This window comes from Bos javanicus, chromosome 23, assembly GCF_032452875.1.
Source record: "Bos javanicus breed banteng chromosome 23, ARS-OSU_banteng_1.0, whole genome shotgun sequence".
Lineage (NCBI taxonomy): Eukaryota > Metazoa > Chordata > Mammalia > Artiodactyla > Bovidae > Bos > Bos javanicus.
The window spans coordinates 7,980,416-7,998,507 of record NC_083890.1 but is presented as its reverse complement, the minus strand read 5'-3'; the positions used below and the strand labels follow the sequence as shown (position 1 = coordinate 7,998,507).

Genomic DNA, 18,092 nt, shown 5'->3' with positions numbered 1-18,092 from the left:
CTCTGAGTTTGCTCTTCACTCCAAAGAGACCCAGAGAATTTCCAATCTACTAAGATGACGTTAACCCTTTTCACATCAAATAAAGCCCTCCTGCAGGTAATCTTCCTGTCACAAGCTGACTGCCTTGATGTGACTTGGAAGTGAGTGGGGATACTTGGCTCCTTTCATTTTCCCTCCTCCTTAGTAAAATCCTAAACCAGGAGGATTCGAGTCTGATAGGAGCTGTTCTTGCAATTTATGCCTCCTGTCCCTTGGGAGCTAACTCGTGTCTATTTTAAATAAATTCCCTCTTTTTTCTCTCCTTTTTACAAAGGACAACTGCAAATCTTCTCTGAAGATGGCTTTCCTTTGGGGTGGAATTCAGTTCTGACAGTCAAACATTCACAAGACAGGCCCTGAGTAAATAATGATTAAATGGATTATCTCTGTGACTGGGTCTTGTCTGAGACCTGGGGGTATTCCTTCAAAGTCCTGCAGTATTTTAGGCTGCAGTTTCCCAATAACTTTGTTGCTCTTTCAAGAAAAATAATATTCCAGGGAGTGGAAAAGGAAAAGAGAGATGAATGCTGCCATGGGGGGGATGAGGGTGAGCTCTAACAGCCCTGTCTTCAGGCTGTTCTGGGCAGTTTGTTCTTGTTTTAGGTCTAGATAAGAGTAGCTAGGGCTTCCCAAGAAACCCCATGGACAGAGGAGTCGGACACAACTGCTAAACAGCAACAACAAAGAGTCGCTAAGGGCTTCCCTGGTGGCTCGGGGGTAAAGGCTCCACGTGCCAGTGCAGGAGACGTGGGCTCGGTCCCTGGGTCAGGAATATCCCCTGGAGAAGGAAATGGCAACCCACTCTGGTATTCTTGTCTGGGAAATCCCATGGACAGAGGAGCCTGGGGGGCTACAGTCCATGGGGTTGCAAGAGTCAGCATGACTGAGCAACTAAACAAGGACAACAGGAGAAGTTAAGGCTTGCCAGTATCTGAACTGCTCTCTCCAAATTCATTTTCTTGCCCATGTCCTGAACCCTGTGGTTTGAACCCAAGCATGCCTCGGTCTCGCCCTGTTATCCCGACTGGGATTTTAGGACCTGCCCATTGGCACGTCCTTCACTTTGATGTGGTGCACCATAGACTTCAAGGGTTCAGGACCTGAGACCATGCTCACCGTCAGGGGAGACCAGGTCTCTGCTCAGCCAGACATCCATGAAGAGGCTGGAGCTGTGAATACAGAGTCCTCTAGCAGTGAACAATGCCCCCTGAATTCCTGAGTGAATTCACCCTCCTATACACTTGCCCAGACCCCACTGGCCACCCAGCCCGAGTACTGGACAACAAAGGAAGCAGAATTCCACCCCCTCCTTTCCCTGCCATTGCAGAGCGGGCTGATAAGAAGGAGCCTGCCTGACGGCCACAACTGCCAATGGCAGAGGCTGCCTGTGGCCCGCCCCTCCCGTTAGCAGCCGTTGGCAGCCCCCCAAATCCAAAGAGCATCAGCCCAGCAGATGTGGGGGAGTCAATGACTGAGGGTCACTGATGCAATGGAAGAGAAGTTTGGACAGCTAGCGCCTTTTACCTGAATCTACCCTGAATTAGGCTGGCATTTGAAATGACTTTGGCTCCCTTCCACACGGCATAAAACCTATACCAAGACTTCTTCTTAAACATGAGAGCACGAACTTTCCTCAACCACCGGCTTCCCTAATCATTTATGAAAATGTGTCAGCTGTCCTTGCCTCCTTGTTCTAGCTCTTCGTGCCCTGGGATCAGGGAGCTGGGAGCTGCCTGCCTGGAAGGGGTTGAAGAGAAAGGACATGCTTCAGCTTACGCGAGGCCAGTCTTTCCTTAAAATGAATTTGTCACTTGCAAAGTCATCTGCTTTCTCTTCACACACATCCATCATCCCCATGAAAATATAAATACATATAGTTAAAATTCAGTAAAAACATGGCCCAGTGTCACCAGGCTCACTTCACAGAAGGCACAGACTCCATGGCTGCCCAGGTCACAGACCCAGCTCTCAGCTAAACCTGTACGGTCCCTGGAAGAAAAGTTATGTGACCTCTTCTTAGAGTTTTACAGCAGCAGCTTTCGTGATAAACCCCCATAAATAGAAAGGGAACCCAGAAGCAAGTTGGTGACTGCAACATTTCTAGGAGTATATTAACCACCTGGGGATGTATTGACCAGGAAGTCGGCAGGAATGCTGTTGTAAAACTCAGCCGAGTCCCCAGGTTCTGTGCACAGTCAATAGTCCATGAGGCTGAACTGAACAGAATAGCATCTTATCGGATTGTTTTGGGTCCAAGTTGTGGGCATCCTGTGGACTCCAGGGGAGACCAGAGATATGGGAATGTTCATTCAAGTAGCAGATGTAACACACAAACAAGAAACTCGACAAATCAGAAGTTAATTCAGGGTCTCCCCTCTGCATGTTCGTGTTTTCCTCTCCACCGGCGCTATTTCTCTACCAGGGGTTCTTGGTCTACGGTGACGTCTGCTCTATACCATTTCTCAATGAATAATTTGGGTGTTCTGAAAAAGGACCCTGAGCCATAGAAGGAAAAGCATAAAAATACCCCCACGGGTCACCAAAGCCTGTGTCTCCTGGGCCAAGGCACAATCATTGCCTAAAATACATCTCTTGGTGCTTTGCCTGCCCTAGTTTTAAATGCCATGCCCATCAGCTAGGATTTTTGCCCATGAGCCCAGTCACACAGCTCCGTGGGGGGACATCAAGGGCTTAGAACCGAAGGGGTAGCAGCAGCTATCCTTCCCCTCAATCACAGCTCCTACACTTGAGAAGCTGTGTTCTTTGCCTCTCCTTGGCCTTGGCTGAAGCAGGGCACGTTTAATTCTTACCACTGTCCTGGGCATCTGACCTTAGGAAACCTTTCATTTTACATTTTGATGCCGTAAGCTTTGGCACTCTCATCAATCCCGGGCTATTTCTGCTCACCAGAACTCCGTCATCCTCTACAAGGCATCCTCTGCCTCTTTGAGGGCATTGTTTGAGCCTCCACGCCTCCCCCGATGGGCCCCCGGGTGCAGATTTCCTCCTCTGCCAGCCCCTCCCTGCCACCCACATCTTCTGTGTGTGTCCCCGGGGCCTCGATGACACACGTCCAGCAGTTCACCTGCCCGTTTCCAGCTCATAGTTCTAACCTCCCGACGTCTCCTTGCATTAGGTCTCCGTGCGACTGATGTTTGCTCCATCTCCCAATTTAGTCTCAGCTGCAGATTTAATTAACATGCTGTTGCCTCCCTGTTCCAGGCCATTAATGAAGATGTTATGGCAAGTAGCCGGCAAACAATATTTTCAAGGTCATGAGAAGGGAACGCTATGCTGCTAATACCTCTGCCCAACATGGGGGAATGAGGCAGTCAAGTGCCCACATACGGTTTGAGTCATTTCCTCTGGGTTTTGGGCACTTCCTTTCTCGGACTCGGGTTAGGTTTTCACGCCTCCCCTCAGCCTGGCCCACTGCACATCCGGGGCAATTCCCATTTGGAGAATGAAGAACATCAGATTATGCCTTCGTTTTATTTTTGGCCAGTTTCTAGCAGGAGAAACAGCCACTAATTGCACCTTTGGAGGGAGAGACGGTACACACGATAAAGACAAAGGAGTCGTTATCAGGCTTGTTAGCCAGCCACCTCTCCATCCTTGAAGCATAACCATGACAGGGGCAATACACACTGAGGTCAGGGCAGCTGACAGCAAGGGGAGCCCAGGCGTTCCCGCTGAGTTGGTTCCTACAGGGCTGACCCTCAGGATCTGCAGCCTGGACAAGAGGCCCCTTCGTCCTTGCGGACGTGGGCGCTAACCTTGTTCGTGACCCCCTTGCAGACCGTAAGCCCCCTCCCACGCCCCCTTCCCACTAGTCTCCCCCACCTCTGCATTACAAGGAGCAGCCCTTTATGAAACCCCACTTGTCTTCCTTCCACACCAAACTGCAGATATCACAGCGTAACCCTGCAAATTGCTTGGATCAGAAGCATTGAATCACAGGAGCGATTCAGGATAATGCTATTTACGCCCAGAAAATTGATCCCGGGTTATTTACTGTTTCCAGCACTTCCCTTCTCCCCATCTCTCACTGCAGGCCTGTCTCCGGTTCCCAGACTCCTAATCATTTCTCAGACAGAGTGTCTTGAAGGTGTCTCTGGACCGGAGCCCAGACTGGCCCAGCAGAGTGTGAAGGGGTGGGGGGAAACAGCTTCACATTCCCCCCCGTGCTTGGCAGACAGGCTTGGCTCCCCCTACCATCCCAGCTGCAGTCCTTCTGGGGTCCAGATCTGGCCTCCCCAAACCTCAGAACACAAGAGAACCACATATGCGTGTCGCCGTCAGTCGGCTGGGACTGCATCATGGTCAGATGACTTGCCAGAGAGATGGGTTAGGGAGAGCCACAGGTTTGGAGAATTTGTACCTGGCCTCTGTTTTGGCCTGCCCCAACTGTAAACATTCACGTGCTCACCAAACACTGAGAGGTGAAAAAGCACAGTGGATTCTGAAGCCAGGCTCCTGAGTTTGAATCCTGGTCCTGCTGTTTCAATAGCTGCATAATGTTGGGCCAGCTGTTTAACCTCAGTGGGATAATAGCCATACCAGCTTCATAGAGCTGTGAGACCATCTAAAAACTAACACATGTGGTGTCTGGCTGATATTTATTACGTAACAAACATCTTTCACACTCCAGACACTGTTAAGGTCAGGGGTCAGCAAACTTTTCCTGTAAGGTCCAGATAATAACTATTTTTGGCCTTGTGGGTGACAATGTCTCTGTCACACCTATTCAACCCTGCAGCAAAGCAGCTCCAAAGCAGCCATAGACTATAAACAGAGAAGGAGTACGGCTGTGTTCCAATAAAACTTTATTTATAGACACAAAAAAGTGAATTTACTATCAATTCACCTGCCACTAAATATTATTCTTCTTTTGATTTTTTAAATTATTAAAAATGTAAAAACTACTCTTAGCTTACAGGTTATATAAAATTAGAGGGCACGTTGGATTTGACCAATATTGGCTGGTCCCTGGTCGAGGCGCTGGAGATGCAGATGCTGACATGTCTCACACAGAAGCCCGGGAAGGGAACCCAGGGAAGGGTTCCTTCACAGCCCTCAGGTCACTTTGCGCCCGCCATGGTCTCTGACATTGCCTTAAAAGTACCTCTTGAGTGGATGAACCTAGAGCCTATTATACAGCGCGAAGTAAGTCAGAAAGAGAAAAACAAATATCGTATATTAACACATATATATGGACTCTAGAAAGATGGTGCTGATGAACCTGTTTGAAGGACAGCAGTGGAGATGCAGACAGACCAGCCCTGTGGACACGGCGGTGGGGGATGGGCAGAAGAGGCCGGGACAGACAGAGAGAGGTACCAGAAACAGGTACCAGAAACAGGTACCTTCAGTTCAGAGCAGTTCAGCTGCTCAGTCATGTCCGACTCTGCAACCCCGTGAACCGCAGCACACCAGGCCTCCCTGTCCATCACCAACTCCTGGAGTCCAGCCAAACTCATGTCCATTGAGTTGGTGATGCCATCCAGCCATCTCATCCTCTGTCATCCCCTTCTCCTCCTGCCTTCAATCTTTCCCATCATCAGGGTCTTTTCAAATGAGTCAGCTCTTCGCATCAGGTGGCCACAGTATTGGAATTTCAGCTTCAACATCAGTCCTTCCAATGAATTTTCAGGACTGATCTCCTTTAGGATGGACTGGTTGGATCTCCTTGCAGTCCAAAGGATTCTCAAGAGTCTTCTCCAACATCACAGTTCAAAAGCATCAATCCTTTTGAGCTCAGCTTTCTTTATAGTTCATTACCATATGTAAAATAGATAGCCAGTGGGAATTGGCTGTATGACTCCAGGAACTCAAACCAGGGCTCTGTGACAACCTAGAGGCGTGGGATGGGGTGGGAGGTGGGACAGAGGTTCAAGAGGGAGGGGACATATGTATACCTATAGCTGATTCATACTGATGTATGGCAGAAACCAACACAATATTGTAAAGCAATTATCCTTCAATTAAAAATAAATAATTATTTTTTAAGTCCCTCTTGAAACAGGGGCAGTGAGACTCTGATCAGGCCAAGGTTAAGAAATGGCAGTTCAGTTCCAAGCCCTGGCATTCTGTGCCCTAATTCCTCTGAGATAAATCTTGGACTCCAGAGACCCAGTGCACAAGTGAGTCACCAACACAGCATGCTAGAGGAGGTCTAACCTTGCATCAGGAATAGAACACAGAGACCCAGCTGGTGGGAAGCCCTGCTGAATGGGGAGTTTAGAGGATATCTTGGTTGGGTTCGAAGCACTGCAAACATCTGTTTTTTCTGGAGGGCAAAAGCCAGAGCTGACTGAAGAATGGCAGGTAGGGGCTCCTGGTTGGGAAGCAGTCCCCCTCCCAGATGTTTGGGGCAGCCTCTCTGGAAGTCACTAATGACCAACAAGGTTCACCTAGGGAATGGCCTCTGCCCCCCAGACTCTTGGGACCTCAACCCTGTCTGCCCAGCCACCTCGCCACTGGCCTCCCAGTCCTGCCTCTCCCCGCTCCAGCGCCTACACCCCAACACTGAGTGCTCCTCAACCACCACACGCTTGTCATCTGCCCTCCAAGACAACAAGGGGCCCCCAATTTCCTCCCCATCAAATCGAAATCCTTCTGTTGGTTCCGAAGGCCCCATCCTCAGGTCCTGGCCTGACCCTCTTCCAACCACACAGCGGACCTTCTGAGACACCCCCATCCTGCCATCCTCTGCACCTGTGCACCCTGCATCCCCCGAACCCCCACTCCCCCCTTCTGCCACACCTGGCCACATACAGCCTTGACCTTTGTATGAAGAAATCCTGCCTTAGAGTTGCAGAAGAGAGATTTAATTGTCCTCAGTTTCCTTATCTGTAACACGGTGTAAGGGCTTCCCTGGTGGCTCAGTGGTAAAGAATCCTCCGTGAATGCAGGAGACACAGCTTCGATCCCTGCGTCAGAAAGATCCCCTGAAGAAGGAAATGGCAACTCAGTCCAGTATTCTTGCTTGGGAAATCCCAAGGACAGAGGAGCCTGGTGGGCTTCAGTCCATAGGGTCAAGAAAGAATTGGAGCAACAACTGAGCAACTAAACAGCAACCACACGAGCACCAACCTCAAACAAGACCATGTTTTGTTAACAAGAGCACCAACCTCATGGTGTTGCTGGGGTTTGATTAGAACACAGGCACCAAGCGTTCCCTGAGGGCTGCCAGAGGTGCCACCGTGTTCAGGAACTGGCGTGGGCAGCCTTGTCTGACTCCAGAGTGCGTTCCCCTCTTCCCTCTTTGAGTCTTTAATGTTGCCACTTGATAACACATGGGCTTCCTTGGTAGCTCAGACCGGAAAGAATCTGCCTGCAAATGCAGGGGACCCTGGTTCAATCTATGGACCAGGAAGACTTCCTGGAGAACGGAATGGCTACCCACTCCAGTGTTCTTGCCTGGAGAAGTCAGAGGAGCCTGGCGGGCTACAGTCCATGCAGTTGCAAAGAGTCGGACAGGACTGAGCGACCAACACGAAACATACTTTGATGACACAATTACCACAAAAGGTTTCCTGCATAGGTGCCCCTACCCCCCACCCCTATTTAGGCCACAAACCTTGTGTATGCATTACGCCCTCCCTGGCCCTCCACGGACACTCTGGGCCTCCACGGCCCTGGGTCCGGACTGTCATTTTCTTTTTACAAATCTGCTGAAATGCTACCACACACTCTGGCATCTTTTCTTTCACGTGGGGCTTCAGGGGAAAAGCTGAAGACAAGTTATCTCCTTAGTATAGCACTCTGACAGGCCAACAAAGAATTTGATCACTGGAGTCGCCTGGAGACTCTCAGCAACATTATATATTTAAGTAATGAAAAAAAGAAAGCGCTTTCATTAAAATGATCCTCTGAGCAGCAGGTGAGTTCTAAGTGGACAGGAGGGTGCCATCCGGGTGGGGCCTGGCCTGCACCACACCCTGACTGCCCCCGGAGGAAAAGGCCTTCCGGGAAAGGCCTACATGCCCAAGCCCTGCCCGCTGTTTCTACGAGCCCCAGGAATCCAGACTCCTCACTCAGGGCACCCAAAGGTCTGGCCAAAGGTTAATGGACTCGAAAGGGAGGGCAGGAGGTATATAAGGGCCCGTCGGACCAGCCGGACCCCAGAAGACAAGCGGAGAGAGCTGCACCCCGCCCACTCAGACCGCAAGTGCACTGTGAGTAGCCCGAGAAGTGGGTGGGGGTGGTCAGCCTGAGCCCAGAGATGGTGTGTGAGTGAGCCCGCTGAGCCCAGAGCTCTCTGGGTGAGCCCACTGTTCCTGCGGTGCTCTGTCACCTTTCAGCACCTTCCTGGGCTTTAGACCGAGCGCCCCAAGCTGGTTTCCAGAGCGCGGGATAAAGCCGCACACAGCGCTCAGGGCTGGAGACTGAGCATGGGGTACGAATCCTGGCAAAAGAGAAGCTGCCCGGAGACCTGGTCATCAACTGCAGGCCGGGAACCCAACCCAGGGCCTGGCAGTACCGAGGGCCGTCCAGGGCGTGGGGCCTGGGCTCCGGGAAGTTAACAAAAGAGCCGGGGGTGGGGGGGTGGGGGGGGGCGGCCCGAGAGAGAGAGAGAGAGAGAGAGAGAGAGAGAGAGAGAGAGAGAGAGAAGCTAGACAAGACCAGCGGGAAGAAGAGGCCGCCGCCCCCTTGGCCAAAGCGCTTGAGCCCCAGCCGCAAGGATGGTAAAAGGCAAAGTCAGCAGCTCATCCAACAGTCAAAAAGCTCTCGCTCCCACCCTGAGCGCCCAGAACGCGCAAACGAAGGTAGTTGACATGCCGGCTGCCAGTTGGATCACGAAAGTGAGCAGCAATTGGATGTTCGCCTTCTATTTAACGTTTTTATTGATTCTTATGGGGTGAATTAAATGTGAACACCGGAATGGAAAGGGATCTGTAGCCTCTCCACGAAGGAAATGAAGCATGAGCCGTGTGATACAGTGGGCTCCTCCGCGAGGGGGCGGGGCCCAGAGACTGCAGCAAGGGGAGGGGGTCTGCAACTCGAAGCCCCCCTCCTCACCCGCGCCCTGTCCCCTTAACAGAGGTGGGGCCTCGGCTTCTGAGAGGCGGTCTTCAGCTTGTGGCTGGTCCTGCCCACCCTCCTAGAATGGCAGGTGTTGGCTGGCTGAGCCCTCCTGTTCTTACTCTTGGAGTTCAGCAACACGGGGAGACCACGTAGGGTCGGGCAGCAAGAGGGCAAGAAGGCAAGGAGGCCTTCAGATGACCGAGGAGACGGGTCCTGGTGGCGAGGCAAGGAGCAAGTCCGCAGCCTCGGAAGATTCTCTCCAAAGGGAGGGTCGAAGTCGGACTCAAAGGGAAGCTCGGGGGCCAGTCTGGGGTAGGACCCTCTCTTCCCAATGGAATCCCCTGCCCAAGGGCTGTGGGAACCCAGAGCTGACTCCCAGAAGCTCCTTATCTGAATCCTGTAATCCCCCACCCCTGCTGCAGCAGAGGCCGCCCCCGGCCTCCCCTGCCAGCTCGGGGGTTCTGCCCCCTGCGGTGCCCATCTCCCTCTTCTGTGGGCAGAGGCCCAGTGCACCAGGCCTCAGAAGGGCCGGCCTCTAGCCCCTACTACCTTCAGATGGGTCCCTTCACCTCCGCAGGTCTCCCCACTTCCCCGGATCACACCTGCTCCCAGGCGGGTGTGAGGAGTGTGTGGGAGACGGCTTGGAATGGGACCCGCTGTGCAAATGTGAGGAATCAGCCAGGCGGGCGCCCCGCAGGCCACGCCCCTGGCCCCAGTCCCTATCTGACCCCGCCCCTTTCTCAGTTCTGCACTCCGGTGGTCCCCACGCCCACCTGTTCCCTGGCGGTCTAGGTCCCGCCAGGCATTCCCGACACACCCACTTATGGGATGTGGACGGGCCGCACGCTCTTATGCTGGCACCTTGCCAGCACTGGTGACACTGGGTATGGAGGGGGCCGGGGGTTACAGGAAGGAGGTTGTTTCTGGATGGCGGCCAGCAGGCAGCTAGACTTGCTGGAGCTGGGAGGCGCTCGTGAGAGCCAGTGCCGGCCCGGAGGGGCAGGGATCCTGCCCTGCTCTTCTGTGCTGCTCCAAGCTGAAGTTTTCCATCCGGCTCTGCTGCACCTGGGCAGAGGGTCTCAACCCCTTCCTCTCTAGACCTGGGGTCTTGGCCTGGTACCACCAGGCAGGACTGGATGGGCCTGGATCCATCCCTCTTATCCTGCTAATTGGCTCAGGGAGCAGGCAGGGATCTCTGGATCTTGGGGCTTGCTTCTGATGATAATCTAAGAGTTTATTGCATATCTGTAATATGGGGGTGCTCCTGCTTCATTAGCTCAGCTGACGCCAGAAGACCTCTCCAGTAACAAAGGGAAGGGCCAACAAGTGGCATGATACTTTTCCGGTGTGGACAAGGGGCAGGGCCGCCTCTCTCAGGGGCTTGGGGCAGAGAAGGGGCTCTGAGCTCCTCTGGTACAGCCCCACACCAGGCCCAAATCCAGAGAGGGCAAGCAGCTTGCCCAAGATCACACAGCCCCAGGTGGGGCATGGACCAGAGCTGAGGGCGCCTGCCTCCAATGCAGTGGTTTGTCCCTGAGCCCCACACTGGGTGACAGGGGCTCCCTGTCGTTGTCCAGCTCCAGAATGCTGTCCCGCAAGGCCACGGCCGTCCTGCTGGCAGTGCACGCAGCCGCCATGCTGGCCTCCCAGACGGAAGCCTTTGTTCCCATCTTCACCTACGGCGAAGTCCAGAGGATGCAGGTAAGATATTCCCAGGCTGCCCGCCTCCCCAGTGTGGCCAAGGTGACCCACAAGCCTGCTCAACGACAAGCATCCCTTCAGTAAACCGACATTTAATCAGATATGCCAGAGACACTGAGGTGAGCCTGAAGGATTCCAGATAACCCCAGGCTCCAGCCATCCGCCCAGCCACCTTCGCTCCTTCACCAATACCACAAAGGTGTCAGTGGCTCCCAGGTGACATCTTCTCCTACCCCTGCCCATCCTTCCGGGGGAAGTTTCCAATTAACAAGCCAATAAATATTTGCAGAGCATCTCTGCAGCACAGAGGGCCACCCCGGGTGAGAGGTCACACACACAAGGAAATCTCAGAACCTCCCATCCTCAAGGAGCTGACTCGGGAGCCAAGGCACCAACATGACAAATTCACTCATGATAGAAACCAAAGCGGGGAGATGTCACAAGACAGGACGTGATTAACTGTCCGGAAGTGATGCTGAGTGTAGGCGCTGAGTTCAGAGGAGCAGAAACACGGTAGGCTGGTGGAGAAGAGGGGAACCTGCCCTGGGGGCCCCGAGAGAGAAGGATGCAGGGACAGGTGGGCACAAACGTTTACAGGTGCCTTTCCAGGGAGTGGCGGCCAAGGCCTCCTTCTCCTTAGAACCCAGAAGACAGCAGGGCAGGCTTAGTGGAACCTAGGTGGTGGGGCCTGTGGAAAACTGGCCTGCTGGACCCGCCTCCCTGGGCCTTTTACCTTAGATGTCATGGAGTTCTGAGTACCTTTCCACCTTCGTCTCTCGATCTCTTTTCTTTTTTTTTTTTTTTGGCCGTGCTGCACAGCTTGTGTTGGAAAAGGAAATGGCAACCCACTCCGGTGTTCTTGCCTGGAGAATCTCAGGGACAGGGGAGCCTGGTGGGCTATGGGGTCGCACAGAGTCGGACACGACTGAAGCGACTTAGCAGCAGCAGCACAGCTTGTGGGCTCTTAGTTCCCTGACCAGGGATTGAACCTAGGCCCTCAGCAACGACAGGGCAGAGTCCTAACCACTGGACCCCCAGAGAAAATTCCCTGTTTCTGTTCATATTTTTAATGTGGACCATTTTTAAAGTCTTTATTGAATTTGTCACAACACCCTGTTTTATGTTTTGGTTTGGGGCCACAAGCCATGTGGGATCTTAGCTTCCTGACCAGGGGTCAATCGAACCCGCAGCCCCTGCATTGGAAGGCGAAGTTTATCCCCTGGACCACCAGAGAAGTCCCCACCCGCCCACCCTCCCAGGTTCTTTTTCAGTGAGATGAAGGAATGGGTCTTTTGTGTCCTGTGTGTCTGAGACTGAGGCTCCAACAGGGACCCATACACAAGTCAGTGCTCTGAGGGGTCAACGGCCCTGAGGTGCAGCCTCTGCATCAACACACTCTGTCCAGGGCAGGTTGCCGTGGACACAGAGAACAGCGTCCTTTACAGGGGCCAGGCTGGACCCAGCTCCCCTTCAGGGGAGGAGAAGACACAGTGGGCTGCGAGGAGATGCAGCAGATCCCCTAGACCCACCTCCTCCCACCTACCACCGCGGAAACGACGACCCACCGTCCCAGCGTCACCGCTGCTCGGGGCAGGCCCGGAGCCGAACCCCCAGAACGTCCTCAGAGAAACCGAAGAAACGGGCGGGTCTGACCTCGGTGCCCGGTGCCGGGGGGCCTGGCAAGCAGGATGCCCGGCAAGATGAGAGGCTGGACAGAAACAGCCAAACTTGGTGCTACACGAACTGGCAAAATGGCAGCGAGAGGGTGCTTGGCATTTACCTGCTCTGTGGTTTCCTCCTCGTAATTGCCAGGCACCGGGATTTTTATGAAGAAGCTGCAGCCTCCTTTCTCCATAATTCATCTCCTTGTCTTGCCTCTTATAAATCACCTCCCAGGGACTCCAGTTTCTGGGCCACCCCATGGCGCCCTCACAGGCTGGGCCGTCTTGCCGTCTTTTCTTTATAGGCTCTTTGCAATGAAAAACACATTTTCATACTTAATATGCAGGAAGGGCAGCCATTATTTTTAGCATCTTAACTTAATTAACAGTAACAACCTGGGTGTGATGCTTGAACTACAAAGGAAGGATTCCTCTTTGGGTTGACTTGGTGGTGGGCAAATCCGAGGACGATGTGAAGTTGTCTGAGATGCCCTGGGAGAGAGGCGCCTGGGAAAGGGGGTTCTTTTGGCCTGTTGGGGGTTGGGGGGGTCAGGCCCCTTAGCACTCCGAATAGAAACCCCAAAGGGCCACGAGTGGCTAAGAGAAGGTGAGTTTTACACGATTTTGTGCCCGGCCCCTAGGAAAAGGAGAGGTACAAGGGGCAAAAGAAATCCCTGAGTGTACAGCAGAGGTCAGAGGAGGTGGGCCCTGTGGACCCCACGGAGCCCTGGGAAGAAAAACAGGAAGTTATCAAGGTGAGCAGAAGACCCGGGTGGGGGAGTGGGGCACAGGATCGGGAAGGTGGGGGGGAGTGCAGAGAAACCCAACGGGGGGATGGTCCCCCAGGCATCACAGAATGTGCTGCGAACTAGACACTCAGGTGACGAGCTCCATCCTAGGAGGGAGAGACAGACACGAAGGATGAGACAAGAAATCGTTTCAGGCACCAAATAAGGAGGCAGGATAGACAGTGGGGCTGGCGGGGGAGGGGAAGGAAGGCCTCTCCCCCATTCTCTCCCCAGGGAGAGGAGGTGGCATTTGATTTGAAACTTGGAGGGTAAGAAGGGGCCACCCATGCAAACAGCTAGAGCAAGAACATCCCAGAAGAAAGAAGAGCCAGTGCAGAGGCCCCGCTCTGAGGCCCTAGAGGCCCAGGAGGGTCTGAGGCGGGGCGGGGCAAAGAGGCCAGCAGGGCCTGGGAGGCCCGGCAAGATGCCTAGGAGGCTGCTGAGGGTTCCAAGCTGGGATGGGTACCTCTTGCCCCTCTCCTTCCCCCAGAGCCATGAGATCCATTCTGGGTCGTCCAGTCCAGCCTCTTCGTTTTAAAGTAAGAAAAGACGGTTCCCATAGCAAGGGGCCAGGCAGCCTGAGTCCACAGAGCCGCCCCTAAGGCTGTCCTCAGGCCTCCTGAACCCATTTCCCGCCCCCAGTGAACTGGGTAGGAGGAGGGGGAGTGGGCCTGGGACTCCTCCACCACGGCTCTCCAGGGTCAGGGGGTCTCCGAGTCTGCCCGCTGGCTTGTGCAGCAAGACCACAGAACCGGGAAGCTCTGGGGCTGCTGGTGAGATCAGCTGGCTCCCCCTGGCTCTGCACCCCCCCGGGTGGATAGCCTCCAGACAGCTCCTCCACCCAAAGGTAGCCTGTGGGTCCCTCCATGGACCCTGGAGCCAGGCCCCCTGGGTGCCCTTCTCCCTCAGCTACTTGGAACCTTGTGTGACCTTGAGCAAGTGACTCAGCTGCTGTTTGTTCTCAGTTTCCTCATCTGCGAAATGGGAGCTCTAATAGTCTCTACCTCATAGGATTATTGAGTGGCTTAACAGGACTTAAAAGGACACCTGGCACCTAGTAAGACTCCCACGTGTTAGCTATAATTCAGGGGAAGGGGAAGGGTATTTGCTTCCTCAGACTCCCCACCAGGGGAGGGGAGGTGACCCTCCTCCCTCCTGGCAGGTTTCAGGCTCTGGCCCCAGGTGAGATTGAGGGGAGGGGCCAGAATTCCCAGCAGACCCCTTCCATCCCCCGCCCCAGGATGGAGAGGAGTGGGGGGCGGTGGTCCTCGCAGTCCAGCCGGCCACCTGTAGGCACGCAGGGATTAACGGCTTGCTCTCCCTTCTTGTTAACGCTGCCTTATTTCACAGCTGACTGCTCCTGTGGAAATTGGAATGAGGATGAACTCCAGGCAGCTGGAAAAGTACCAGGCCACCCTGGAAGGGCTGCTGCGCGAGGTGCTGCCACCCTCCCGGAACGGTATGGTGGTACGGGGGTGGGAGGGCACCTCCGGGTTCACCTCCTGCAGCGCAGCCCAGTAAGATTTCGAGGGGCTGTCATTTGTTTTCTGCTTTGCCCTTGAGAACCAGAAGCTGTCTTCTGCAAGCACCCCCACCCCACCCCACCCCATCTCCGAGCGGAGTCTAATCACCGGGGGTTGGGGGGGCGGCGCGGGAAAGGGGCGGTGGTGTACGTGGAGGCGGGGCTCAGACAGCGGTCGCAGGTGGGGAGCCTCATTCCCCAGCCAACAGCATCTCCAGGCCCCAGACCCCTTCCCCAAACGTCTGCCTGGCAGGGCATTACAAGTGACAAAGACCCCAAGCCTCCTCCTGCAGAGATCCATTCCTTCCCTCCCCAGGCGCCCCCGGGGCTGATGGTGACTTTGAAGGAAACCCTGGGGCAGAGTAGCCACAAAAGCCTGCAATTTCCACCCCACTGCACTCCACCCCACCCTTCATTCTGCCAAGGAAGTCCTCAGCCCCATTTGGCATTGCCTGAGTCAAGGTCAGCCTGAGTCACTGGTACAAAGCTAGGTCTTATCTGACAAATCCTAGTCCCCAGGAGGAGAGGAGACGGGGGAGGAAGTGTTGTTTGGGGGCAGGGAGGTTAAATTCCTAGCCCTAGGCAACACAGAAAGCTGGAGGCAGGCCTGGCCAGACCTCCCCTCCTTCCTCAGACCTGCAGACAGATTCACAAGGTAGTTTCATAAACGGATCTGCTGACCCTTCTGAACTGCAAACCTCCTTTGCTTTTCTCCAGCAGCCCAGTGACAGGCCACTCAGGGGAGAAGGTGGACAGAACTTGGATCCCCCCACCCAGAGAGGCCCCAGAAATGTGCGCGGCTCATCCACTGGATTTGGAAGGAAAACACCCTCTCCCAAACAAATCCCCCTCCAGCAAATAAATCATGAAATATACAGAAATTACTCTTTTATTTACTATTTTAATTTACAAAGGTCAGATTCTGGTCGTGCCATAAAGGGGGAAATAACGCTCAGAGAGGGTTTGGCCATAAATGGTGCATATATTAGCAAAGCGTGTGCCTATGATCAAATATTGAGACCCATGGAATAAGATTTGCATGGGCTCTTCTGTTCTACATGAGGAAAGTGAGGCCAGAGAAATAGCATTTTTTGCCCACATGCTGAGCCAGTGGCAGAACAGCACTGGAACTCAGGTCTCCTGCATACTGGTCCATTTTCTGTTTACTGACTTGAGGTCTAATGGACCAAAGCGTTTTAAGGCCTCTGCACTCAACCCCTTGCTGGGTAACTTCTAGCCAGCCCTTTAACCTCAATGAGCCTTTTCGAAAGCAAGGTGGTAATATCTGCCTTGAGATCTGGGGGACGGGGACACCAGCAAAAAGCAAATTACTATTATTATTATCACCGTGTGGCTACACGCTCCAGCATCTGCGGCAGAATTACACAGCCAACCCACTTATTTCTGCCTTCTAAACAAAACTGTATGGGAAATTTCACTGTAATTTAATTTTACGTTAATGGATGTTCATTTATTTATAAACTGGGGCCATATAGGAAGCACAGCTCCTTCCATCCATAGGTTACCAGCAATTAAACAGTGCCCACACCGAATTTCCACCCGCTCCAACCACTTTAAGGGCTTAGCCCTGGATTAGTAGTCGAAAGAAGACACGACTCCAGCCCTAAAAAGGACCCTCGTTTGGGGTGCTCTGCACGCTCTCCCCCAGCCTTACAGAGGACCCAGGGCCTGCACTGTGCATGCTCACACAGTGAGCACGTACTGATCAACCCAAGCACAGCTGCGAGATCCCGGGGAACACTGCCAAGACAGCCGCTAAAAAATGGGGAGAGAGGGCTGCAGAAGGGCACGTCGGAGGGTGTGGAGGAAAAGACACAGGAATCTCGTTCTAAAGCGTGGGACTGCAGGAACCGGATCCAGGACCCCTCCTCGCCCTTCCCAGCTCCCTTAAATTCCTCCGCTTGTCAGTAACACACTCCGAGAAGCAGAAAAACAAAAGGCTCGCTTTCTCCTCATCCTGTTTCGCGCCTTCCCCTCGCCCTCTGCTGGGGTCCGCCCCGACAGTGAGCCCATCTTGCCCTGTCACCAGCAGGGGGCGCCATTTCTGGGGCCAGGGTCCCCGCACCCTCTGGGGGATTTTCTCGAAGCTCCTGAGGGTTGCACAGCAGTATTGAAACGTATGCCACGGAGGGAAATGAGACTCCTGGGAGATTTCACCCCAGATGGCCTCCATCCCCCCCCCCTTTTTTTTTTTGCAGCGGGGCATGCGGGATTTAATTTCACCGCCCGGGCTGGAGCCCCGCGCCCCCTGCATTGGGGGCGTGAAGTCTTAACCCCCCACCCTGCGACGGCCAGGGAAGTCCCGGTCTGCATCTTTTTCAGTGGGAATTGCTGCAGCAAGCACAGCACCTGGGAAGCGCAACGGTCCTGTCCGTTCTGCTGGACAGCCCCGCTGGAAGCTCTGCGCCGCTTGTCCCCCAGCCTCCCCCAGCGGCCTGTGCTGTGCTTCCCGGTAATGAGCCAGAATGGGGACTCAGCCACCACCTGCTTCTGTATGCACGGCGCCCTGGCCGCCTCTTTAGAAGTGTCGGCGCCTTTCTTCTTCGGTTTTCCTCCTCCTGCCAGTGTTCGATTTCTCACCATCGGCTGAAATAATTCTTTTTTTTTTTTTTTTTTTTAAATAAGCGCCTCCATTTCCAGGAGATCGGACTCAATTGCTTACAGGACAGACACAGTCTTGGAAGGAATTACAGCTGGATAGAGGGGTAGCTTGGGGAGGTTCTGAGCTGAGCCAAGGACAAAAGGATCATGTTTTCACAAAACAGAAGTAAAGAGAGACACACTCCTGGTTAAAGCCAGAGGATGCCTTGAGCAGGACCTAGCAGCATCAGACAGGGGACGTGCCCAGAGGAACTAGGAGGGCAAAGATGGCCCTTCTGCCCACATCCTGGTGAGGCTTATCCAGCAAAACCTGCAAGATACCTGGCAATTACAGAGAGTTACAGATTACCCGTTTTCATCTGAAATGGACTTTTACACTTAGGACCACGGGTAATTCATAGGGCGACCTGAGCCTAGATTCACAAGACAGAGATGATGAGGCATTTTCTCAGTAACCACATCGGTATGATTTTATAATTACTGCACTATGTGGATCTGCCACGAAATTGAATAGTTAAAAGCAAAGAGTAATTGCTTGATATCTGTACTCTATAATTTAGTATAATCTAATCATGGACAAAGCCCAAAAGAAAATGTTCTGAAAGCATTACATTTTTCTTCATACACAATTCATTATTGACATCGGAGAATGTATTTCATGCTGCTAAAGGAACTCTAACTCACAGATATCAAAGTGTAAAAGTGGCCAGAAGATTGAGAGTTTTGTTT

General features: G+C 53.5%; 1 protein-coding gene across 2 annotated transcripts; it reads left to right on the top strand.

The window, feature by feature from the left end:
* The first annotated feature begins 8,184 nt into the window (after positions 1 to 8,184).
* Positions 8,185 to 16,758, top strand: MLN (motilin). 2 transcript variants are annotated; one of them, XM_061397944.1, is made up of 5 exons: positions 8,185 to 8,219; positions 10,647 to 10,770; positions 13,073 to 13,186; positions 14,570 to 14,678; positions 15,462 to 16,758. In XM_061397944.1, the coding sequence occupies exons 2-5, from the start codon at positions 10,654 to 10,656 to the stop codon at positions 15,467 to 15,469; spliced, it is 348 nt and encodes a 115-aa protein (XP_061253928.1). In that variant the 5' UTR covers positions 8,185 to 8,219; positions 10,647 to 10,653; the 3' UTR covers positions 15,470 to 16,758. The 2 variants fall into 2 exon arrangements, with proteins under 2 accessions (XP_061253928.1, XP_061253927.1); XM_061397943.1 differs by having other exon boundaries at positions 15,459 to 16,758.
* The last annotated feature ends 1,334 nt before the right edge of the window (positions 16,759 to 18,092 follow it).